General features: G+C 41.0%; 1 protein-coding gene across 1 annotated transcript in view; it reads right to left on the bottom strand.

Annotated features, from left to right (window-relative positions):
• The window catches only part of rngtt (RNA guanylyltransferase and 5'-phosphatase), a 120,809-nt gene that overhangs the window by 46,577 nt on the left and 46,738 nt on the right, over positions 1 to 27,494 (bottom strand). The window contains exons 11-12 of the mRNA XM_082505232.1: positions 23,074 to 23,238; positions 4,607 to 4,675 (exon numbers count right to left, since the gene is read on the bottom strand). Coding sequence (XP_082361358.1) covers positions 4,607 to 4,675; positions 23,074 to 23,238 — 234 coding nt within the window. The remainder of the gene's footprint in view (positions 1 to 4,606; positions 4,676 to 23,073; positions 23,239 to 27,494) is intronic.

Genomic DNA, 27,494 nt, shown 5'->3' with positions numbered 1-27,494 from the left:
AGTTCAGGGGGCCGACCCAGAGCCCACAGGCACAAGAGTTCACGGGTCACACGGTCGGGGGGCCGACCAGGCGGGTAGCACAGGTGGCAGAGCTGGTCCGGAGGCCGGCCGTGCGGAAGGCAGCGGCGGCGGCGAAGGAGACGACGGAGCAGTTCAGGGGGCCGGCCGCGCGGAAGGCAGCGGCGGCGGCGGAGGAGACGACGGAGCAGTTCAGGGGGCCGGCCGCGCGGAAGGCAGCGGCGGCGGCTCTCCAGTGTCAGGCGTGCTGGCCATGGCCCGGTGGGCACAGGACCAGACGAAGCACAGGCTGAAGGCTCTGAGGCTGCTGCAGCTGACGAAGGCTCTGAGGCTGCTGCAGCTGACGAAGGCTCTGAGGCTGCTGCAGCTGACGAAGGCTCTGAGGCTGCTGCAGCTGACGAAGGCTCTGAGGCTGCTGCAGCTGACGAAGGCTCTGAGGCTGCTGCAGCTGACGAAGGCTCTGAGGCTGCTGCTGCAGCTGACGAAGGCTCTGAGGCTGCTGCTGCAGCTGACGAAGGCTCTGAGGCTGCTGCTGCAGCTGACGAAGGCTCTGAGGCTGCTGCTGCAGCTGACGAAGGCTCTGAGGCTGCTGCTGCAGCTGACGAAGGCTCTGAGGCTGCTGCTGCAGCTGACGAAGGCTCTGAGGCTGCTGCTGCAGCTGACGAAGGCTCTGAGGCTGCTGCTGCAGCTGACGAAGGCTCTGAGGCTGCTGCTGCAGCTGACGAAGGCTCTGAGGCTGCTGCTGCAGCTGACGAAGGCTCTGAGGCTGCTGCTGCAGCTGACGAAGGCTCTGAGGCTGCTGCTGCAGCTGACGAAGGCTCTGAGGCTGCTGCTGCAGCTGACGAAGGCTCTGAGGCTGCTGCTGCAGCTGACGAAGGCTCTGAGGCTGCTGCTGCAGCTGACGAAGGCTCTGAGGCTGCTGCTGCAGCTGACGAAGGCTCTGAGGCTGCTGCTGCAGCTGACGAAGGCTCTGAGGCTGCTGCAGCTGGCGAAGGCTCGGAGGCTGCTGCAGCTGGCGAAGGCTCGGAGGCTGCTGCAGCTGGCGAAGGCTCGGAGGCTGCTGCAGCTGGCGAAGGCTCGGAGGCTGCTGCAGCTGGCGAAGGCTCGGAGGCTGCAGCTGGCGAAGGCTCGGAGGCTGCAGCTGACGAAGCACAGGCTGGACCAGGCGTAGCAGAAGGTGGCTGGATGGGCTCCTCGGGCCCTCCAGCTGATGTGGCATGAGGCTGGTGCGGTTCTCCCGAACCCCCAGCTGACGAGGAAGGTTGCTGAACGGGCCCCTCGGACCCTCCAGCGGAGACAGGAGGCTGAACGGGCCCCTCGGACCCTCCAGCGGAGACAGGAGGCTGAACGGGCCCCTCGGACCCTCCAGCGGAGACAGGAGGCTGAACGGGCCCCTCGGACCCTCCAGCTGACGAGGTAGATGGCGGCGTGGGAGCCGCGGAGTCCTGGATGAGCTCGTCCGAGCTCCCAGCAGGAGCCGATGCAGAGCCAGAGAGACCTGAGACCCCTGGCTGAATGTTGAGCTGACCAGCGGACCGTACTGCTATCGGGGACTGGGCTACAGGAGCTACTGGAGCCTGCGCTACAGGCGGCACTGGAGCTACTGGGGCCTGAACTGAAACAGGTGGCTCTGGAGCTACTGGGGCCTGAACTGAAACAGGCGGCACTGGAGCTACTGGGGCCTGAACTGAAACAGGCGGCACTGGAGCTACTGGGGCCTGAACTGAAACAGGCGGCACTGGAGCTACTGGGGCCTGAACTGAAACAGGCGGCACTGGAGCTACTGGGGCCTGAACTGAAACAGGCGGCACTGGAGCTACTGGGGCCTGAACTGAAACAGGCGGCACTGGAGCTACTGGGGACTGAACTGGGGGTGACACTGGAGCTACTGGAGACTGAACTGGGGGTGACACTGGAGACCCAGGTGACACTGGTGTACTGGGGTGAAGGCAGCGAGGATGCAGTCTCTCTCTTAAGGGAGGATCGAATGATTTAGCGATAAATCTTGACGGGAAAAGATGCCGATGCTGAGAATACCAGGCAGCGGGGGCTAACTGAACTGAGGGTGGCTGCGAGGGAGCTAACTGAACTGAGGGTGGCTGCGAGGGAGCTAACTGAACTGAGGGTGGCTGCGAGGGAGCTAACTGAACTGCTGGCGGCTGCACCGGCGATAAGCAGCTCGCGTCGACATCTGCCACACAAAACACAGCCCCTGAGCGAACAGTCACTATGTCTGGAAAAGACACAGAGTCCTCACTCACCACAGCAGGTGAATTGGAAGTCCGAGTGTCCGGCTGTGGGGTGGTGCGTCGTTGTACAGTGTCTCCGGAGTCCAAACAAAAGGGGACAGAATTATCCGAGCCCGGTGTTAAAAAAACAGAGCCACTCACAGTTGTGCACGGGTTAAGAAGTCCGGGATCCGAAGGCTCGGGCTGAGAGTGTGACACACGGTCACTCTCTCCCAGGGGTGAAAACTGCTCCGCTGCTCGGGAACGGCGATGACGTGAACGCCGTTTTCTCCGGGAAGGGGGAGGAGACGAGCCGGGCCGCGAATCCGTCAGCGGGCCGGGCTGAACATCCTCCGGCTCTTCGTACAGGAGCGACCGCTCCGGGAGGACGCCTACAGTGGAGACGAGGAAGTCCTGGATGTGGGGGTGGAGCGCGCCGAATAGCCACGGGAGTCCGGACACCATCCGCTGTAGGCGGACGGCTACGGTCTCCCGGTACTCACCCTCGGGCAGCACCACCCACTCCTGACAGTGATACTCCACTGTATAAATCAGATCCTCCCGGAGGTCAGCGGAGGGGTTGTGAATTGCTGGGTCCATATCGTGGTCGCGTTCTTCTGTCATGTTTCGGCCGTGTGGCAGGCAGGATGAGGACCCAAATTGCAAACTCACACACACGGGGGATAAACTCAAAATGCAGCTTTAATGCTGATAAGTGATAAACAATAACGATGATACAAAAAGCAATACAAAACTACACTAAACTGGGAAAAGCTAAAGTAACATATACTGGAAGACACGGGGAGAACCACACACGGCATGAGGGAGAACGCGACGCCGAACAGAGGAAGACGCAGACAGAAATACACAGAGGGTTAACGAGGAAAGTGGGAACACACGGGGAACACAGGTGACACAGATAACCATAACGAGACACTGACGGGAGACGGGCAGAGTCAAACAGGAAGTACAGAGGTTCAGACAGGAGGAGAGAGAGCACGGGGAAAAACACAGACATAACGGGCTGGGGAAACATGGAACAACCACAAAGGGAGACGAGGGCTCATAAATACAGAGAGGGCACACAGGGGGGAGAGAGAGCACGGGGAAAACTTAGACATAACGGGCAGGGGAAACATGGAATAAAACATAAGGAGAGACGAAGGCTCACAGATACACAGAGGGGCACACAGGGGGTGAGAGTCACAAAGGGAACGCACATAAGGAACACCACAACAGGGCAACTCAGAAAACATGGTCTAAATAAGGAACGAAATACAAAAATACATGGAAACTAAGAATACTGGGCCAACACGGCCCAGGACCATGACATCAAATCTATTTCCACAAGCTACCATTAGTGCAATATGCTTTGTCACTACTATTGCACAAAGTCAAATGCAAGCACAAAAGTAGCCTAGGAAGTGTTTTGTCTGGAACTTTTAAGTATAAAATAACTGCTTAACCCTTTAGTTAAACAAGTGGAGTCACTTGTTTTACATTTGGGTCACACATCAGCAGCTTTTCGTGTCTCCTTCTTCACAGCCTGGTTGGAGGATGACATTTATATCATGTAAACATTTATACTGGTATTTTCATGGACAATTTAATATGGCACGGTCCTTGTGTGCAGAAGGTCATCTCTGAATGCACAAAACATCAAACTTTGAAGCTGATGTGTTACACCAGCAGAAGGACACACTGGGTGCCACTCCCATTACGCAAGAACAGAGGCTACAATTCACTTAAATTGGACAACAGAAGACTGGAAAAATGTTACATGGTCGGATCGGTCTCGATTTCTCCTGCTACTTTAGGAAGGTAAGGTCAGAATTTGGCGTAGACGATATAAAACCATGGTGGTTCTGTAATGGTGAAAAATTGGACAGAAGTTTTTGTAAAATATAAAAACTTCAGTCCAGGGTCTTTCTGCATTAATGTTTGTAAATTATTCCGCAAAAGTAGAATATACTGCAGTGGATTAGAAGTCCTTGAGTCGATCGCAGATGATGATAAGAGGTGTTTTAGTGTTACCACCATAGGATTTTCTGCTGTCGTAACACCAAACAAATACGTATTTCAACCAAGTTCGTTTAGGCTGTAACAGAAAACACTATGTGTCAAGTTTACTGCGTACTGTCTTACAGGAAGGCCTGTGAATTCATGTATTGCCGTTTCCTTTACAATAACCGAGGGCAAGACTGGCACAGAGAGTGACAAACGGTGGGTGGTAGTGACAAGCTGTTCGATTCTTTTGTATGTGCATGTAGGAAGACAAAGCAGAGTCTGACAATCAACCTGCAGCAACGGGACTAAGGGTTTGAAAAATGACAAACTGTCACACTCTGTTGAAGGCTTACCCCACATGGCTGGAAGATAAGCCCATCAACTTCATGGCTGACCTGGGATGTGAAACTGCCTTCTAGGAGCTGGAAATAAAAACAAGAAAAAAAGCCCAGTTTGAGTCAAGTAAAACAGATAAATGATAAGATTGACAACTGTCAGCTTTAGCTAAACTACAGGAAATTACATTGATTTATGAAGTTTTCTAAAGCTATAGAGCTTGCCAACACTTACCTAACACTCTAAAAGCAATGAAGTATCGAGTTTCAGCATAACTGGAAGGCTTATATTTGGCAAATCACTCAGAGTTACAAGGACAAGCCTGATATGTTATTTTCTCCTTGTAGCCTTGAGACTAAGCACTAATCTTTTTTTGACTGATAATGCATCTCTGAGAGATCAATACAGATAACTTGACAGACTAGGTTAAGGACAAAAATAGCAAGAAATCATTAGGTCCCAGATGATGTGAAAGACAGCATTTCATCTCTTCTATGAACACCAACCACTGTAGCTGCTGCTAAGAAAAGGAGAACAATGGCACCATACTTGAGGAGGGATGCCCAGGGGAGACAGAGTTATTGTACAGCAAAAGCAAATTTTCTACATCATGAAGCACATCAACTGCCATGGCAACGACAGCAAGGATATTAGCATTTCTAAATTAATGCTGAATATACCAGCTGCATTGGGGAACATATGAGGAAATCTCCCAATTTAAGAGCAATTTAAATTGTTGTCCTGTCTTTCAAATAAATACTGTTACCCGTCTACAGTCGGTTGTAGTTTCTTAGACTGAACACTTCCAGAGCTGCAGTAAAAACACAGTTTACCTATTAGATGACTCTTGGAAACATCAATGGAGGGTAATGAGGAGAAATGGGGAGAAGGACCACGGTTTCATTAAGTGTGGGTTTTAGTATCTAAGCATCAAAAACAAGGACTATCAGAGATATGCTCACTGGCTTCCACCTTATGTTTGAAAGCCATTAGCCAATGAGTGTGAGGTTTCACAGTTAGACATATCTCTTGTCATCAAATCACATTTCAAGATGGTGACGGAAAAAATCTCATCTCAAGGCTATTAAACTCAAAAAACTGGTGAATGATGTCACAGTAGCTACGTCCATCTTTTATATGGTCTATTGGTATGACTTAAAGATTTCCTGCATCAGCTTCCACTTTTCCATTGCCTGTCCATTAAGTGGCATAGAGAGATCTATTTATTACCCATAGCATAGTCAGTTGTTTCCCCTTTTAGTCAGCTGATGGAGGAATCCAAATGCTGTTTCAAACATATCTATGTAAAGCATAAAGAGGGAATAGCACACCTCTTCAACTACAGAGCAAGACAAATGGTCTTGATTCAGTCAGATATATCCTGAAAAGAGAAGCTGGGGTGAAGGTGAGTTGCAAAGAAGCTTGCAGTTTTTGTAGTTAAAGCAGATTCATGAGCTCACTCTGAATGAGATTTCTCAAGTGGATGCTTAGAAGGATTTCGGCTGATCCAACAACTGATCTGCTGAAATCCTGGCAGAACTTAACTTTTTTAATCCATAATACTCAAGCAAACTTTTGAAAAACTCAAAAACATAATTAGTTTAATACCTATTAGGATGCCTTAGACGAAACATGTAATACTCTACTCTTGTTATTGCACAGTAAACGTGTATTTATTTCATAAACCTGCATATTCTGCAGTACAAATATAGTGCCTCATTGCAGGTTCACTATAAGCTATGTTCTCTTGTACTGCCTCCTTGTGTTTTTTTAATGTAGAGAATGGAAGCATACAACTCTGTAACTGTGAAAATTAAACAACTTTTAATTGCTTTAATCCAAACACTTTGTAAGCAGAGAAATAAAATGCCAAAAAAAAAAAATCATGTTCAGTCAAGCATAAAAATGAAGACTGAGGCTTTTGTGTGGTTGACGGGGGGAGGTCAATGTGAAGAGGCCAGCCAGGGTTAGCAGAGTACTCCATCTTCAGTGATATTTGAAAATGTAAGAAACTGAAATGCAAGACCTTCAAACAAATGTTTCAAGAGTGAACAAGAGAAACGAGATGAAACTGCAATCGAGTGGCAAATCAACCTTCCACAAAAATAAAACTGTGCAAAGACTTTAATGTGATGTTGGGATGTTAGTGTCGTGCTCGCTGTGAAATATTGCCAATATAAAGTCAATGTTCACAGTGGCAGGAAGCGAAACCTACTAATGCTGCTGCTACTGCTGGGAAAGGGAGAAATCGATATAGAAACGTGTCATGTGGCATGGAAAATTCTGCCAGTTGTCAAACCTAATATATGATTGCACAGCTACACACTGCAGAACTGAATATAAGCATTTCAAGGGCCAAACACTAGCAGAAAATACAAAATCAGCTGAGAAAGAGGGCTTGCAAAGCAAGAAATGTCACACTCTCTGTTGCAAAAATATGCACTATATGAATGATCAGCTACGTGACTATTTATGAGAGGTGTGACTCATACAGATGAACCCACAGGAAATTCTTTGCAGTTCCTCTCAGTTCATCGTGGCCCACATCTTTGTGTCAGTATTGTATTTTAATTCACTGTGCTGGCCAAGAGCAAATGCATAAAAAATATGGAAACATCAGATGTTTTTTTAGGAACTATCTTAAAAAGGAATAATGAAATTGTAACATGATAAATCAGTCATTAAAAAAAAAAAAACAACTCCAAAACAAAACAAAAAAATCTGCGTTATCATTATCTGCTGTAGTTATGCTGGAGGAAGCTTCTTATGCTGTTTTTGCAAACCTTCACTGATCTTTGGCATTTGGTATGTTCATGCAGAGTGTAAATATATTTCGGCAAGCAGGAAATGGCTTTGGTCAATAAAACAGAAAGCAAATGCATTAGTGCACTGCAGTAGATATCAGGTATCATATCAAAGCCATCAAGATGTGCTACAGCAGAAAGCAATGCATTCTAGCCATGCAGAAAGGTACTGAAAGGTGGAACAGGGGTTACCTTTTATAATATATTCTATCATGTCTTTGCTGTAATGACAGACAATAAAGTGAGGTAATTAAACTTTAATTAACATTGCCTGCATACATCTCCACTTATTGTCCAGCCATGACATTTCAATAAGCAGCCATGAACATTGTAAAGTGCCTGCTGACTAGGAGATAGCAAAGTGTTCAGTAGATATGAAGACTGCCAACTATGATTAGAGCCAAGATGAGCTAACACACACTCGTAGTATAGGAGATGAGAGATTGTCATCTGTCCTGGTGCTGCTTGGAGACAAACCAAATTATAAGCTCAATCACAAATACAAGAAAGTGTGGAATGAGACAGCTAAATTTCCACTCAGCGCAGGGCTCAAAAAGCCTGTTAAAACCAGAAGACCATAGAATTCTTATATAGACGGTCTCTCCTGTTAAGGTCCCGCTGACCTGAGTATTTTGTCCAGCATTAGACCAACAGATTGAGCTGCTCTGTGATCTATGATGATATACTCTGCCACAAAAATTCTCTTTGAAGAGAGCAGATTCTGCTGTACAATACATCAGAAAAAATCTGCTGTGAAGACGGACACTTATTCACTTATTGCATTTTTAAAAAGAAATGGGGATACAAAGATACTGATATTAAGACACAAATATAGAAATTACCTGTTATACCACATGCATGGCACTATTTTTTCCTGTAATTTTTAAATAAAGACTTTCACCTTTTATTTACTGAAAGAAAAAATATTCATGGTGCCAAAACATTCTGATAGCCTTGTTATTAGAAGTTAAAGGTTAAAATAACATTATGCTTTATAATTAGTCTTTGTCCTTGAGGTGTTTCTTTTTCCACTGAACATCTGCAAAGCCAGTTTTATTTTTGTATTTATTTATTTTTACCTCTACTGCTCACATATTGCTACGATTCTTTCCACAGTGCTGCAACCAGCAGTTAGGACAGTGGAGTATGTAAAGCTCGAAGCAAAAACCTGCTTTCACACACTTGTGTGCACAGTAAAAATGAAAAGGGGACCCACTCATGGAAAAAAAAACCTCAAAACATTCCATTGCATTACTTGTGGTCAAAAGGCTCCACAGTCAAGTTTATCCATTTGGTAGCATAAAAAAAAAATCTGACAGCTTCTATGAAATTTTACCAGCGCGGCAGGACTAGAGAGTGTGACTATTATCAATAGTTATCTTGCGGTTATCTATTCTTTTGTTCATCCACTGATCTCTGTCCTGCTGTTATACCACTTGATTTACACAATAACTCATCACCTTTGCTGAAATGGTGATCTCAGTGATATGGATGCTATGGAAAATGGTGTGATCCTTGGGTCATTTGCAGCATAAAGCGTGTAGCAGCATTCAGTTCTTCTTCAAAGATGATGAATTTGCATTCAAATAGCATGTCTATTATACCACTAGAGGAGTTCCACAAAATACTTTTTCGTTTTTCAGACGATGTGTTCCAGGAAAGTAAGAGAAGTCATTAGCCTTAGAGGGGCGCAGATGCATTTATCTAAAGCAACGGCAAAGTGTTCACTCCCTGCCATATCTGCAAAGAAAGTGGAGCAACATCAGTGCTCTCCAGAATGATGAATGAGTCACAGCAGATCACACAAAGCTTGACAACCATGCTGACATGGAGAAGGCAGGTAGCCAGATTAAAAGAAATGGTGTCTTTATGAAGAAATGGCACGTAGGCGGTAAGATCTGGGAGTTCCATTTCAGTTCTCTTGCCATCTTAACACACCCACCCACCACCTTCGGCAAGCACAGTGAACCCTGGATGGAGTGATGAGCAGAAAAGAAGACTTTCACTCACACGTACTCCTACAGTAAGGAAGTTCCTTGGAGTGATAATGCAGAGAGGGGGCAGCGACCCTGCTTTTATGGTTAAACCTCTTTAGGAAGGAAACACAGAGCTGAGCCTGGGACAAGTAGGTTAAGGTGAATAGCAAAGCCCCATTAAGAGATCAGGACTTTATCGTAGACTCCACGGCAGAGACAGGACAACGAAGACGCTCGGGGAGATAAATCAGTAATATACAGAGCACTTTTTCTCAGGTTGAGAGAGACTGAATGACAGAGTGATGGAAGTCAGACCAATTTCTTCACCAGTGTTTCACGTTCGAGCTCATTTCACAAAGGGACACAGTGATGAATGATATCCAGCAAATACTGATAGGATTGAAATGACATGAAGTATGCTACTCTGCTTCCCTCTTTTTCTTACGGTGATTCGTCTTTAACAGAGTAAAAGGAATATTTTATATAAGCAAAGGACACAGGAGAAAGTCATTTCAGGTTATCTGAATATATACAGATTCAGTAAAATAAAATAAAATAAAAATGCCATAATGGTCAGAACATAGATATTTATTGGAAGCTATACACTCACCAGTCGAAACAGTAAAACCACTCCCAGGTGAAGAGAATAACACTGCTCTCTGGTGAAGAATGCAATGCTTTGCTGAGAATCCTTCAGTCCTGGCAGACCAACCGTGACTATGACACTGCCAGAGAGCAACAACATGCCGCAGCAGGACATTAGGCCCTACCACACTTCAAAAATGGCTCGGGAACGAGCTGAGAAACACAACAATGAGCCTTAAGCAGGAACAAGCAGGAGGCCTCACCCTGAAGCCCAAGGCATCTAAAGGACACACTGTAAATATCCCAGTGTAAAACCACACAGGACACCACGCAGGTCCTCTGTCAATGCCTTGATGGACTAGAACGTTTTCGGGAGCACAGAGATGATGTCAGTGAGCTCATTTCAGTTCACCAGAACTGAAATTCAACTAATATTTTTCATGAATAACTTAATAATAATTTGTTGTGAAAAGTATACACATAAATTATACGTTTTTTATAATTTCAGATAAGTTGTTTGCTTAGCAAGTGTTGCAGATTGCTTTTGTTTCGATCTACTGATCATTTTAGCTCTAGTGACAGCTGTTGACAGCCAGCTAGGTAATGGCCCTGACGCTCTGATGACTTGATGCACAAGGAGAAAAATGACAGTGACAGAGAAATAAATGTGCAAATGCCACCAGTCAACCGAGAAGAACAAACAAATTTATCAAATACATTTGGAGTTTGATATCGGACCGTTTCGACCTGTGTCGCCATAATTTCTCATCCATTTAACTGCAGTAAAGTCAGATTCACCTTCAAAAACAAACTGAAAATGAAGGCTTCGTAAAAGTTGTGAAATTGCTTTTCTTTGGGGATTTTTTGGTCTAAAAAACCTGGAATCACTACTGTGGTAAAGATTTTAACAGTTTTCTCTTATTACTCTTATTTAATCCAGTTGTCTTCTCCAGTCTGCACCATTTTTAGCTTTTCTGCTGCTTCCACAAAATATCCCATTGGTCAAAATTACAGCTGTGATCTAGAAGATGACTTTGAATGACCCATCCCCATGTGGTTAAGAATGACAGACTGTATTAGGCTGAACTACAAATGCTTGTGTGAAATACCAAGTAAAATGAAACTGACAAAAGGTAAAAACATTTTCTGTGCATTTCTACTAAAAGTCAAAATGCCGTGCAGTCCTACCAAGATGAAATAAACCAGGAGGCATTAAAGGTGTACTGAACTCTTACTATTCAATTTCTAAAAACAAACAAACAAATGAATTGATGTTTCCACTGCGAAAGTTGCAAGTGACCAAACAGAGCTACGTGTGAAAATATTTATAAGGAATCTGTCCCAGAATGTTTGTAATGAAGTAATGAAGAATATCTACAGTGACATTTTATAAAGAGTAGAAATAGGATAATGTATGCAAAATGCATCTTATGGTGTGTTTTTATAGAAATGATCCAAGCATTCAGGATAATGCAGCTCATTCTTATTAAAGTAACACTGGCTTATTTTTTGTGCAATATAACAATCTCTTCCTCACCACAGCTGGACTGTTATTAAGCACTTTCGTTTCCTAAAGCCTTTGTATTTTCCTGCAGCCTGCTCATCCTCTTTACTCTAAGGAGGTCTAGGTGCGGGGGCTGAATCAAAGGTGGAAAGGATGGATTGATATTCCAGTCATACTGTGGGGCTGTTGCTGGAGGAACCTTTCAACTAGAGCTGGGCGATATATCGAGTTTTTAAAAAATATCGATATATTTTTATACGAGATATAAGATGTGACAATATCCTTTATATCGATATAGTCTATGTTACGTTATAATTATACTTGTGGAGCCGCAGGTTTGCCTCTCTTTCGTCCACTTTCGTCTTTACGCAATGTTACTCGGCCTCGCCTCTCCTTCACTGAACACAACTCCTCGTCCCCCATCGCTTCACCTGCAGGAAGCGACAAGATGGACACGGCAAATCTCCGTTAACGAGTTACTGCGCATCGCCCCGTGCGTGGGGCTGGACGGCGTCAACGTGTTAGCTAGCTAACCACGCTAACGAGCTAACCACGCTAACGCCATGCAGCCCAGAGGTGCTGCACGGACTAAAATCCTTTCATTTTCTCAAAAGTTGACAGCGCGCCTTATGTATGAATTCTGGTTGTGCTTGATGGCCGCGAACCGATTTTATGTGGAACACGGCGCTCAGCAATCTGTCAAAAAATGTTTTAGTACGACTTTAGTAAGCTACGGAGCTGCACCGCTTGATGGATTGTCGGAGCATTACGGCTGAGCCTCGCGGAGTGATACGTACTGTGCTTCAACGTAATATTACCCTACTGTGTATAAGGACTATAAATGGCACCTGTTAAGAGACGTGGTTGCGAAGCGGATTTCAAACTCCAGGCTGTCAGTCACGCAGTACAAGTTGGGAACAGAGCAGCTGTGAAATCTGTCTTTGTTATTGTGCTCAGCATCTTTTAGTTTACATTTTGACTGCACAATTGTGAGCTTTTTGTTATGGACAAAAACAACATTGTTTTCTTTTATTTATGGAGCATTATTATTTAATAAATGCTCATAATTTATTTTTGAGTAAATTTTATGTACATCTGCTCTATGTTAATAAAAGTGCCTGTGTGACATCTGGGACACAGCTTTGACTAAGAACTCTCTTTTTGTTCTTACTTTATGGCTTTAAAAAAATATATCGAGATATATATCTTATATCGCCATCCAGCTAAAAAATATCGAGATATGAATTTTGGGTCATATCGCCCAGCCCTACTTTCAACCCTAATGTGAATGGTTCTATAAAGGCTGTGTGCAGTTGCCTATTAGATGAAAAGCCCACATCAGAGTGTGCAAGGCAGCTAAACCACTGGCTGGCCTGGAGTTAAACATGGTTATCCAGTCTTGAAAATGTCAGTGTCTTTAAAAAAAAAGAAAATTGATTGTATTTGATTTGACACTTCCAGAAAAAACTCAATTATTAACACTTAGACGATTAAACTAGAAGCGGCCAAAGATGATGAAAAATCACAAGGGCGCAGCGTGAAATTAAAATGTGTTATGAGGGGAATTTGGTTTAACCGGACAGGTGTCTTGATGACTGATGGACATGGTCCAACATTTCTAGCCACAAAATTGGAAAAAGTTTTTACAAGATCATGAAAAACTTTCAGCATAATAATGAATAATATTAAGTCTGGTTCAGTAACCCTATTGACTAAAGAATTATTAACGCAGAGCTTCATTAACACCTCTCTGATAGTGTTATTTCTGCATTGGACTGAATTCTATTTTAGAGATATAGGTAACTGTATTTACTGGGCTTTCTTTGTGAGGACATCTGTAAAATATAGATAACTAATTAAGCAAACTCTGTGAGTCATTATTAAAAAAAGCCACCAGGTATTGTTGATGGTTAGGTAATGCAATACTTGCATATTGATCAATGACTGGTCAAGAGGTAAAAGGGTATGGAGTGGGTCTAAAGACTGGGTTACAACCAAAAAAAAAAAAAAAAAAAAAATTACAAGTTGGTACAAGCAGTGGAAACCTTTGCAAAGAGACAGTAAAAATGACAATATTTGAGCAATATCAATATTTTGGGCATTAATTAAGTGATCATAGGAAAGAGATGGGACTTTAGCCAGTCCAAGTCTGTGCTGAAGCTACACCACTGCCAGTTAGACGCATTACCGGTCTGCCTCCAAGACAGGAAAGATAAACTGACTACTGCAAACGCACAGCAGTGCTGAACACAGCCCACATACTCAGACACATTCATACAGACAGCAGACAGAGTGTCAGTGTGAAAAGGCAATGACCAGGAGGCAGCCTTTTACTGGGCTCCGATAGCATGCTGTGCTGTCAGTAAGAGAAGAGAGTGTGATGGTTTTGGAGTTGGCTGCATATCTGAAAGGTAAAAGATCGGACTTTGTGTAGAAGAGTTCAAAGGAGTTACATGTCAGGATTTAGATGTGGTTATACTATTACTGACCTTAAACTTTGATATTAAACAAAAACCTTGAATAGCAAAGGCATACTCCAAAGCATTAAAAAAAACAACTAACTTTTAGCAGAAAAAGGTTGATTTAAGTAACTGCTCACTTTATTTGACAGTTGAGTGTGTAGACTAGAGACAATCAAACCCAGGCCATTGGTAATGGCACATCTCGTATGTCCCTAACAATCAGGCATACAGCTCACACTGGCAAATAATCCTCGTTAACCAAAAAGTCATTCCATTTGTGTGTTTGTCCAATGACTAGACAACTAAAAGTCTAAAAGAAAAAGGGAGGCTTACTTGTCAGATAAAATGAAACTATTCTAATCAATTAAAATATTTGCAGATGACCTTTTCTTCTGTTTACTAATTGGATCATTAATTGAGTAAATTTCTTGCTTCACGCTGGAGCATAAATATTTTAGACTACCCTTCTTGTTTAGGAAAAACAACTGCACTTGCTTTCTATGTGTAATTGGGCTGTGGAGAAAATGTATATGCATCAACAGAATGGATACAATTCAACCTTTTAATACTAACAAATGTAGCAGTACTAACCTTATACTAAATAATGTATATTTTGCTCCTGGAAAATTACGAAGTATGTGAATGCACCACACTCAAAATGTGTCTGCAAAAACTCTGTAACAGAGACCTGTAAAAATGCCTCTATAAGGGATGAGAGTGAACTTGGTAAAAACTAATGATGCATGATATTCCCAGGAAACTTCCAAAGGCCTGAATTACTAGAAATTACCACGAAATTTCTCTGGTTGATTACCTACATGAAGACAATATGTCTATATATTTTTTTAAGTTTATAAAAATTTTATGTGGCAGTTTGCATACATATAACACATATGTTGTATACATATCAAACACAGGTGAGTAGTAATAATGTATTTGGGGCAGTTTCTTTTAGTTAGTCTGAAACACGTTATGGAGGCATTTCAAAACAGACGGGTACACGTGTGAGAGTTTTAAATGAACAGGCACCGTCTATTGGCTGCTTCTCATCTCCTGTTGATTATCACTCATGTATTACATAAGCAATTTAAACAAGACTTTATTGATATTTACCTTTATGTAGGTCCTTCTTCTGAAACAGATGCATTTAATAGGATCATGTTTTGGAAAGAGGGTGAAAAACATTCTCTATACAGATACACAGTGTGACATTTTGTAGTCCATAGGGCCTCACAGGAATTTATACTGTGTCTGTAATAATTTCACCTTTCAGGTTCAAGCCAGCCAGCAGCTGCCATGGGAAATGTCAACTTGGAGCTTGAAGCTTAGATGCTGTTTCCATGGTTATGTTCAAAAACATTTTTTCCTCTTTTGTAAAACGAAATAATGCAATAGCTGCAGTATCACTCAGGTTTTTATGTCCTTGTACAAATTAAAAAATAATAATAACACAATTTTGACTTTAAAATTCACAGCACAGAAATGATTAAAAATTATATTTAAAAAAAAAATCAGTTTAACATAATAGAAGTTGTGCTGCTGGCTTTTTATTAGGATGGATGGGGACAAGGACACCCTGAAACGACCATGGTTTAAAAAGAAGAAGAAACCAGCAGCCTAAAAGCAGAGTAGCAAAATGCAAGGACACCTGCTGACCTGACCCAGAGGACACGTGTTTCGTCATCCGCCCTGAGCCTGGAAGGAGGAAGGAGAGCAGGCAAGCAGAACAAATAAAAGAATGTGCCTCACTTGATTTTGCTACATATTTAGCTGCTTTCCCGTTAGTGAATCCGACCTTTACTGTATAGATATGCCATGCATCATCAGCTCTTGCATAATGTCTTGGAGGCTTTGAAGAAAACTAAAAAATCTCAAAGCAACTGAGGTAAACAAACATTAGTCATCCAGTCCATGTTGTGTGTTCTTCCACGCAGCATAAGCCCTTATACAACAGTCAACATGTTTCCCTATGAGTGGGTGCAGCAGCAGGCACAGCAGCAAGAGAGAGAGTGAGGACGCAGGTTATGAAGTGCAGCTTGTTCTTGAACCTAACCGTGGAGGATGTATTACCATGGCCTTAGGTGCAGGCTGACACTTTTTCCTTCTTTTTTTTTGCAGTGCATTTCATAAAGTAGGTGGGACATGCAGCTGAGCCGTTAGAGTTCCCCCAGCCTCAAATTAGATAATTTTCTGGCCTTAATTAGGACGAATAAATCTTGTAGATATGAAGGTCAATAATGTAGATTTGATCTTACTAGCTTGCCCATTATCCAGTATGTTGGGTAGATCACCACAGAGGAACTTTTATATTAAGCTGTGATAAAAGCGTGTTTGTGTTGTTGTTGTTTTTTTAAACCAAGTTAAAACACCCACATGAAGGAGGTAAAAAAAAGATGGAAACCTGAGTGCTTGCTTCTTCAGCACCAACAGCTGGAGACTCGACTGACAGAGGTGTGAGGTCAGGGAGCAACGGGAAACCAGCCGACTGACAGCCTTCAGCTAATGAGACATGCTGTTCCGGAGGCGTTACTTTCCTCCGGCCCCACCACAGTATACCTGCTCCGACTGACAAACATGAACTCTGACTCATGAGTCAGGGAAATGCAACAAGAGCACCATGAAGGGAGGACGTTTACATGAAATCAAGAACCATTAATACTGAGGAATGGGAGCCGGGAAAGAATAAAAAGGCTTCTCATCACATTTTGGCCATCGGCCATCTGAAAGTGTAACTTTGGCCTTCTGACCATGAACTAGTTTTATTTAACAAGAGAAATGTTGGTGTAGCTTGCTTCAGTCTCGCACATCTGCAGCACTACCATCGGGGATGAACTTTTTCCAACTGAATTTTGAAAGTGCTTCCATTTAGTTAAAACCTTACGTAGAAACTCCGTCTCCTTCTGGCTTTGCAGAGATAAATTCCTGGTATAATTTAAAACATGCACGCGTTTCAGTTTGCCTTTTTCACAGCCTAAAGTATAAAGCAGACAACTCAAATGATGTTAGGTTAAACTCTCAGCACAGATTCTGCAGCTGCTTATCAGGTGTAGGCAGCCTCAAGGCCATATGTCACCAACTGCTGACAATCAGTGCACTACTAATTTATACTCACTGACCATTTAATAGGAATACCAGTGAAATCTAAAGCAAAGCACAATGTTGCCAACAAGGGAAACTATTCGGGCCACTTGGACAACATGAACTGCACACAAACTAACAGATATTCTAAGCGACTATTCTGAATACTTTCGGTCCAACTTTTCAACTTATTTTGTCATCAGGAAACTGCAGGAGAAAAGCAGCCATCACAGCAGCACACAAACAAAAAGTAACCAAACAAAACTGCCTTCATTCAAAATCTACCCCTAGTGATTTTATAGAGCATTTGCCCTAAAATCTATTTCACTTTTCTACTTACATTTTAAAGGGAAGTCTATTTCATTGCTTTTTTTTTTAATATTCAGCATGCTACTCTAAACCTTAATCTCGCCCAGTGTGATTAGGTTAGTGCTCTGTGAAAAGATTGCAATCTCACAAAAAAAAAGTATCCAGATAACCATTTTTCAGGTCTCTATCCAAATTCAATCTCAGTTAGAAAAAAAAAAAAAAAAAAAAGGTGTTTCAAGATGACATTGAGTTCAGCTAAGAAAGTTGGTTCTTCTTTCCCCATTTCATGACTTTCTAGTTTCCAGGGAGAAGATGCTAGCTGTGTTGGAGATATCGGTATTTTGTAGGGGTGGGGGGGAAAAAATCGATACTGTGTAGTATCGTGATATTTTGTTTGCTAATAATGTATCGATACAGGGACAGCAGAAATCGATATTTTGTTACAAAAAAAGTTTTTGTGGACTGGAACATGCTGACTTCAGAGCATGTTGATCAGCTCCTTTTTCTGAGCAAGAATCCTGACATTCCTTCAATGTCCAAATGTGTTTAACTTTTTTTTTGGCAGCAACAAACATGACAGTTTACTTATTTTAATTTAAGACATGTTTTGTTTTAATTAAGTTTAAAACTTTTTTATTTAATGTAAAACTATATTTTGTTTTAATTTACTTTCAAATTCTTCAGTTGCTGAATGGGCTGCATAGTTTTCATAAATTGCGAAAGTTCAGAATAGCTATAAGTGTACCAGATGGTTGCATTCAGTTAAGTTGGACTAGACTGTAATACAAACCGTCCAGTTTGTCAACAATAAAACTGAAATGAGAGAAAGACTGAGTGTGAGACTTTGATATTAGATAAAATGAATATTGATAAAGTTTACCTTTATGTACAGAATCTGAATATCGCAAAATATTTTTTAAAAATAGCAATAATATCGTATCGTGGGATGTATGGCGATTCCCACCTCTAGTACTTTGTAGGGGATCTTTATTCATCTTAGGCCTACAATAGGATACATGACGGTGAGATATTAGAAACTCTATAAAAAGGGCACAGCAAAACCTAGACCTTCTAATATCCTTTTTTAATGTTAAGGTTACTAAACTGTGACTTAATTGAATCTGAATACACCTTGAACCACATTTAATTACTGCACGCTTTACAAAAGGCCTCACTGCATGATTGCTTTTAAAAAATGAATAAAAAAACAGAAATTTAAAGAAGAAAAGCCCGTTTAAATTTATTCCTAATTTAAAGAGCAATTAATTGAGTTGAACAGATGTAACTTGTTTCTCTTTCTTCCCCTCACAGACAGACCTTTCCACCAGAAGACATCTGCTCATATGCTCACAACAGCAACTCATTTTCATGTTATTCATTAAAATAAAACAAATTCTGCATTCTTTTGCCTACTAAAAACATGGATTTTAGTAGCTTAAAAAAAATGAAATAATTTTCTTGAATTCTTCTACACTTTTTTTTATTATTGAATTTTCAGCAACGGGCTTTCTGAGGGTTTTTCAAAGCCTTTCTTTGGACATTGGCTGTTTGTCTTTTGTTTTAGTTGTTTGTTAAGCCCCTTAACACTGACTAGGGCTGAACGATATATCGCATTTGCGATAATATCGCGACATGATCAAGTGCAATTTTCTAACCGCAAAGGCTGCGATTATACTCTGGACATGTCCAAATTCATGGGCTGCATCCTCCTGAGGCCGCATTTGTAGACAGATTACGTCACAGCGACGCGCCGAAGGCTGTCCAAATTACTACCATATCCCAGAATTCATAGCGCGGCCCAGCCAAACTCCAGTTTCCAACAATGGCGGCCGCTACTAAGTTTTAAAATTACTCATACTAATCTTTCTGGGTCACAAAATAAACTTTTAAAATATTTTCAGGCGAGAAAGTAGTTGTGTAAACATCAAATATCTGCTCGGTTTATCAAGATATCCCATATTTGCAAAAGTGCTTCGACGTTTTCAGAGGCGTCTGCTACCCACCAGCTCGACAGCTAGCCGGGAGCTCGAGGGTTACTGATGCGGCCGAGAACGGCACAACTCCCGGCACATCATTTTCAGATCACCGCGGAGTTTCGCTGCTCGGGTTAAACGTAATATATAAGTCACTTAGACAACCTAAAAATGTTATTGTTGGGCTTTTTTCAGTGTTTTGTTTGTTCGTGAGTAAATCGGTTTGGCTGAGATTAAAGTTATTAGATTAGATAAAATAAAACTTTATTAATCCCCCGGGTGGGTTCCTCCTTGGTTTTCACACAGCTGACTAAACGTCAAACAGAAAACTTATTAAACAGAAGTATGAGACAGTCGAGAATTTACACCAGTGTCTGGTTATATTTTAGATAGCAAGAAGCAGACGGCCGAGTTTATTAAACTCCACCGAGACAGCGGTGACGCTAATCAGAACTAGCCTTCTGATTCAGAAGGCTAGACCGTCCAATTTCACGCCTTTAAATTTTAAAGGCGTGTTTGTGTGTGTGTTTATACAATTGCTATTATGTTTGCACTTTATGTGTAATGTTACTGACTGCAGAGATCAGTAAGATGTGTGTATTTTTTATTTATTAGTTTTATTTATTTAATATTATTTTTTAATTGAATGACTGTCTAGTAGTTCACAGATGTCGAAAAACTGAGTGTGGTAAAGCCACTGATTTTGTTTATGTATATTTCTGCAATCTGCACATTGTACTGACTTTCATTTTAATGTTTACACCAGGGTTCCTTGTCAGCACTTTATGCTCAGATGTTTGTAAGCTAAAAATAAACTATTGTGTATGTTCAAATATACTGTTGTGATTGAAGAAGTTAAATAAAAATGTCAGTCATCAATTCATGCATAACCTCATGTCATCATAACAGAGGTCTGTCTTCCAGGAAAGAACAGTTTAAAATTAATGTAATATAGTATTGGCCATACTATATGATGTATTGCTTGTCTTTGTTTAATAATACAGAAGACAAAGACCTTAAAAAATAATCGCATATCGCATCGCAATCGCAATATTGGGGCAAAAAAATCGCAATTAGATTATTTTCCATAATCGTTCAGCCCTAACACTGACCTATGAACCATTCAGGCATAACAAAAAAAAGAAAAAAACATCTTTAAGGAATGAACCCGGACTGTAACTAGACATAATAGACAGCTTGGCAAAGAGACAAGTTAAGTTGCGTCTTTAGACACTGTGTTACTAGTATTGTTCTTGTTCTTCTTCAGAGCACTGTGCATGTGTGGATATATATTTCTGATTGGTGCTCAACCACACAATACCTTCTGTTGACGCCCATACCTGCCAAAAATAACCACCAAATTTTTGCTAGGTTTCAGGACTAATAAGCTCCAATTTTTTAAGAGTTCATCATCAAGGTCAAAAACCACCTGTTTGAAAAAGTTCTATCACACACCAAAAAGTTAATAAAACTTAGACTTGAGTTTTATGATTAGTTCACTCTTAAGGGAAACTTGCCAGCTTCCAGTGGGCTGAGACTGTAACACTCTTTTCTGTAATCCAGGAGGGAATATGAATTTCTACCTTGTAAACTGATCATCTGTGGAAATTGCCAATACTCTTAAACTCTGCAAGCAAGAAAATGACCAGACATTCCAGTCTTGACTTGATGTCTAATGCCACGAAGGGAAGATTTCTGCCGAATACATTCTCAGTCCAATTACCAGAGAATTTTTTTAATGTATTGAGAATAATGTGCATTTTTGTTTTTATTGTGAAACATCAGCCATCCCAAAATGATATTTAGAATATTGTACAAGTGCACAGATCAAACTAATTTACTTGTGAACATTTATTAGTAAGTTGAGATAAGAGCATATTTGACAGTTAGTTAAAGATTTCATCATAACAACCAGGAGAAAACTGCAGCATTTAAACATCGAGCAATATCACAATAAATATTAGCCGTGACTGAATTTCAATTAAAAAAAATTATATCACAATTTTTAAAAACCCGAAAACGAATACTATTAGTTTATGAAGATATTTAAAATTATAATTCGATATTTTATTTTGCTGTATTCAATGATGAAAAAACAAATTACACACAATTTCTTTTCACAAGCTTTGTAATTTATGATAATTGTAATTGAAGGGCCTGATTTATATCAGATTCATGTAAGAAAATCTAATTTGGCCACAGTTTTTCTTCAACTAATGAAGAAGCAGTGTGCATCACATCAAACTAAATTAAACATGCCATGAATACAATTAATTGTAGAGCAAGATCAGAATTATTGGCTACTGTCAGCCAAGTCCACTCAATCCTCATAAGAGGGAAATTCCAAAAATATATTATCTGGTTGCCCCGATGGACAAATTCTGTAAAACTAAAAGGGTTCTTTGTAAGATAATTGGAAAAGTGGAGGAAGCAAAAAGAATAAATGTTCCCAATTGGTGGGGAAATGGCGACATGAATGTGTAAGTGTGCGAGATAAAAAACAGGAGCCTAGCAACAGACAAAAGCTATCATACAACTCCAGCCTGTGACTGAAATATCCCCAAAATGGAATTTCTGGTTGATATGCCATGAAGTAGATGGTTGTGCTGCTATGAATTAATGAGACAGATTCCAGCTTCTCCCTCTTAATGTCCCATACAACAGAGATATGCCTGTATGGGGAGCAGATGGCCAGTGAAAAAACACAATAGAGCAGTCAGAAACCAGACAGCTCTGACTTCATTTCGAGAAAATCTCGATCAGCATGAACCCCAAAGCTCGCAGAGGTTATGCCTTACAAAGTGTCTTAGAAAAGACGATAGCAAAGGGTTAGACCAGAGGTAACGCAACCATTCATACTAGGAATTTTGCACAAAAGCAGAAAAACACCAAGATATCAATGTTGGCAGAAGAAGAAGTGGAAAAAGCAGAAGAAATGTCAAAAACTTCACCCCCTCCAAACACTTTGATCGTCGCCGAATATGGAGCGCCAACATTCCCAACTGATCTTTGTCCGAGCAAAACATGAAACTAATTGTGCTCTGACCTCCCACAGACCTGATTGTAGGGTACAAGAGCAGGCCTTTGAGAGAGGCTTAACATCTTTTGAGAGAAATAAAGTCACTGCCATTTGCAGCCTATGAACAGCACAGTACTCTAACCTGGGCCATGAAGATGTACGACAGGACAAAAGCATAAAAACATCACCCAAAATAGACAGTAAATATATCTGAGTAAACATAGAAATGTATTTTATGTTTATTCATGGTATTAATGTGCTAATTAAAGCAATGCTAGGAGACGACCACTCCAAAATGTTATAAAGTGAGGTTTCGTTTTTTTCCTCCTAGTCAGAGTTTGCAACACCAGCAGTGTATTGTTACGCTTACAGCTACCACACACCTGAGACCTATTATGATCCATCCCAGCCTAGGTAGCTGTGAGTTCCCTCCCTTAGGCCCAACCTCAAGAGGGCGCCTGCTTCCTTCTATGAGACTGGGCTTGCTATAAGAAGTTGGTGTATTGATGTGTTTCAGCTGCTCTTGGTCTGCCCCCACCAGCTCAGACCAATTTGCTCATGAATTACTGTTGCCCTGGAAAACAACGTCTAGGGATATAACTGGGACACAACTAGCTCAACAAATTCATTTTAGGAAACAATATGTGAGGAATTTGGGTCGTCTGTGTTTCTTTGTTTGAAAAGCTGGATTTTGCTTCAACTGGGCGCCATCTGTGTAAGAAATGGAGAGGGAAATGGACTGGAAAGGGAAAAGAGCACCGTTGATTACAATACCTTGCGTGAAGCATGAATGTCATAGAAGGGCTTTTGTCGGACACTGTAGGGCTCCTTGGTCTTGTCAATCTGTCCAGTCTTCATCTTTTCGTTCCTGGGAGAAATTATTTCCTTTTCTATGCATAACAGCCGGATATTGAAATCACACTGGCCAACAGGCTGTCCCTGAAACACAAAACAAAATCAGTTATTCAACTCTACCCTCTTGCAAACATTCACAGGTTATTCTATGCTTGGCTATTCACAAACAAGAACAATTAACATCTATATGAATGCGACACATACGGCAGTATTTATTTGGACTTGGATTTAACTTTGCAGTAGTTCCAAGGCTAGATTAGCGCATACATTTTAAAATGCATTTCTTTTGTGAAAACATATTACAGATATGTCAAGATTACTGAACTGCCAGTTTTGTTACCATGGCAACACTGGTAATTTTACTTTTCGTGGGGTTGAGGACTAGGACTTTTGTACATCTGAACAAGGCAGGCATTTTCAAAAGGGGAACAAAAAGAACTTTACAATTAGTGTGACAGTAGCATAAAGTACACTTTGAGGTGCTTCTTGGAATCCTTTCCTCAGAATGAACAGACTGATGAAAATAGGACGAGGGACTTTTTTCATGATGACCCAGTCAACTGCGAACAAACTGCTAGGTATATTCAATCAGACATTAGACCACAAAACAATACTCCATAAATGTGTAAATGCAATTACATATCTCGCCAATATTTGACCAATATTGAGTGTTTAAATTCATCGGCATAATGATGGAGTTGCTCCCGTCCTTTGCAGCTATAACAGGTTCCACTCTTCTGGGAAGGCTCTCTACAAGAGTTTGAAATGTGTCTGTGGGAATTTTTGCCCATTCATCCAGAAGAGTGTATGTACGGTCAGACCACTGATGTTGAATGAGCTGGCCTGGAATACAATCTTTGCTCTAGTTCATCCCAAAAGTGTTTGATGGAGTTCAAGTCAGGAGTCTGTGTGTGCCAGTAAACACCAAAACTCATGCAACCATGAGTTTATGGACAGAAAATTACATTCCCAAATGGTTCCCAGAAAATTTCTTGGTAAGCTGAAGCATTAAAATTCCCCTCGACCTACCACAGAAAAATCACTCACTAATACTCACAAATGTTTATAAAGGCAGGCTGCATGGCTAGGTGCTTGATTTTATACAGCTGTGGTAATGGGCGAGAAATCACCTAATTTCAATCATTAAGAGGTGTAGCCCAATACTTTTATATATGGTAACCTGTGAAAAGGTTACTTTAACATCAGCTGAACTCGTCCCAAAAAAGTACACTGCACAGCTAAATCAGCTTTTCTTTGTCACCATGACAACAGTTTCTCCACAATGTTGGTCAATCACTGTTATTCCACATAGACAAGCATTTCAACCTGAGCCACTACTTTCGTTTACACAGACGGGGTCCACTGTGACTTTGACAGGAAAAAGTACAGCAAAGCTTGTTCCTGTCCCGGGTTATAAATAATAAAGCTCAGGTGGAAAATGTAAAAGTGTTAAATGGTGCCGAGGAGTTTGAGATGAAAACAGCCTGATACGGCTCGTTACCGCCACATATTTTCTACTGCTCGGCCGACAAAGCAATTAAAAACGACTCACAGACTTCACTTTTATCAAAACTGCTGACGTTAGTGATGAAAATCTGCCAGATGATCATGAACCAAATACGTGGCAACAATTTGACATTTAATTGAAAAAAATGAGCTCAAACTCCAACTGAGCTGCAATTTATTTGGTGCCAAAACACATCATAAATCACAGAAAGCTTTTTCTTTTTTAAAAAAAAATTACCCAGCTGTGATAAGCACAAAAATATTTCTAACCCAAACACCTCCTTGACTGTTAAAATTGACATTTATTATAAAAGAAAGAAAAGACGAAGCAGACAATCCATTTTCAAACCACTTTATGATTTGCCAGAAAACTACATACTTTGGCAAGATAGACTTGTTTTTAACCGAGCAGTTACACAACAGTATTCTCTATGCTAATCACTGGCTCTGGTACAGCCACTAAATAAAAAGAATAATGGAATTGAATTTAAAAATGTGTTTGGCACCGATAACAGCAGCATGTTGTTCCAAACATCATTCTATCTGCTTATTGAAAATACAATAATCTTTCCTTTGTAGGGCTTAAATAAACAATCTTAAAGCCCATGATAGTAATTATTAATTTACTGTAGATGATCTTTACTACATTAAAAGCATTTATGTTTTGTTAATTAGATAATTAGTTTTGGCAAAGGATGATTGCCAACAAGTTTAACACATTTTTCTAAAATGATGGCAATCTAAGACGAGGAAAAAAAATGGGTAAAAGAAACGTTCCAACAGCCACTTTTTCTACTGAAACTGGCAAAAGTTTTTGAACATGAATGAAAAATAAATAAATAAATATACAAATCGATGAACTGACTGTTACAGGTCTACTGTACAGCCTAATGCAAAGCCAGTTTTTAAGCAGCAATTATTCGAGTATTGGACCATTTCATGAGGTTTTAGTTTCTTAGACAAAGAACATCGATTTATCAAAACAATTCATCGAAACATTCGCAATTTTTACAGCTCTTACACCAGCAGGATGGATCAATATTCTCTCATGTGTATCGAGAGGCCCAAAGGCTTAAGACCTAAGCATTTGTATTCTACTCGAAGTGTTTGGTAAAGGCCACTTCTCTTCTCAACAGCTTTCTAAGGAATTATTGGAAATGGCAGGGGAAAAGATTTCTGAATAAAAGGACGAGACAGTGAATGACAAAGAATTAGCTATGATTAGACGCATTACTAGAGTGTGCTATTTTGTGAGTCACACAATATATATTAATATATTAATAAACATAAACACACACACACACACACACACACACACACACACTATGATGTGTATGCCTTTAGAAATACAGGTAAAATCTGACCCACTTAATGGTACGTAGACTTATTGGCCACTTTATTAGGTATGGCTCATGATCAAAACAAATACCTAATCAGCCAATCACATAGCAGCAACTCAATGCATTTAAGCATGTAGACATGGTCAAGACAACAGAGTGAATGGTTTAATAGACTTTGAATGTGGCATGGTTGTTGGTGTTCTAATTATTTTAGAAACTGCTGATCTGCTGGGATTATTATTTATTTATTTTTTACACACAACCATATTTAGGATTGACAAAGAATGCTCTGAAAAAGAGAAAATATACACTGTTGATGTCAGAGGTCAGAGGAGAAAGGTCAGACTGCTTTAAGCTGACACAAAAGCATAGAAAAAAAAAACATTCGATAAAAACAAGGTATGCAGACAAGCATCTCTGAACACACAACGCATCCAAGCATGAAGCAGATGAGCTGCGGCAGCAGAAGGCTACAGGTGCTACAGATGTCACTGTTGTCAGCTAAGAACAGGAAACTAAATAAAAAAAATAAATGGAAATAAAGTGAATATTGGCTTTGCATTCATCAGGATGCGACTTTATTAGGATGCCCATGCTGATCTGTGTCTGCAGGATGCTTAAGTTGCCAACTGTCTGCAAACAGATTAACCATAACAACTTGAGAAACGAGAAGCCAGTCATGCTGTGTCCTTGTGATAGACTCTCCAATTTGCTTAATGTAGCCTTAACAATGTTATAAGGGCAATTTGGGAACTTCAAATAAGGTCACAGACAGATTGAAGTTCAAGATACTCTTGTTTAAACATTTCTTTGAAGAGTTCTTTTTCTTTTAGGGTGACTGCAAAACCGCACTACATCCTCCTGGAGCAACAGCTGGTATCATGTCCCACACATTCGGCACCATCTGTCAGCCGTGTCATCGGGACAGAACAAGATGTAAGTGTGGATGATTCAAGGCATGTGCTGTCCACGACTGTTCAACAGGGAAACAGCAGACAAAAACCCTGTTAACCAAACATTTCTAGGGCTAAATATCATTTTGGGCTGTGACTCCAGGGGTTAATCTGTCACAGAGAATATCATTAATGCAAATATGCCATTTATGATATCCTCCATATTGATACTGCTGTCACAATAACAACCATGGTTTAGATTAGCAATGGGGGAGGAAAAAGAAATCATGCTGTACATTTATACTAACATGAACTGGATAATGTAAAGAAAATCACAGTGAAAAACTGATGCGGTAGTCTACACCATTCTGCCAAAATTTCATTGCAGCAGCTCAAATATGGTATTTGTAGTATGTACTTCCCCTGTGTCCTTATATCCATACCTGAGAATGACCCTAAAGGAATAATGGCTGATGCTCAGGCTACCCTCATGAAGTCCATTTCTAATTCGTTTGGTCATTCACACCAGTGGCCTGCAGAAGGTCATTTTGTGGGGCTCTGGCAGTGCTCATCCTGCTGTCCTTGCACAAAGAAGGAGATA

The sequence above is a fragment of the Aulonocara stuartgranti genome (assembly GCF_965226115.1).
Source record: "Aulonocara stuartgranti genome assembly, chromosome: 15".
In the NCBI taxonomy this organism is placed as follows: domain Eukaryota; kingdom Metazoa; phylum Chordata; class Actinopteri; order Cichliformes; family Cichlidae; genus Aulonocara; species Aulonocara stuartgranti.
This window is presented reverse-complemented; position numbering and strand designations above follow the sequence as displayed.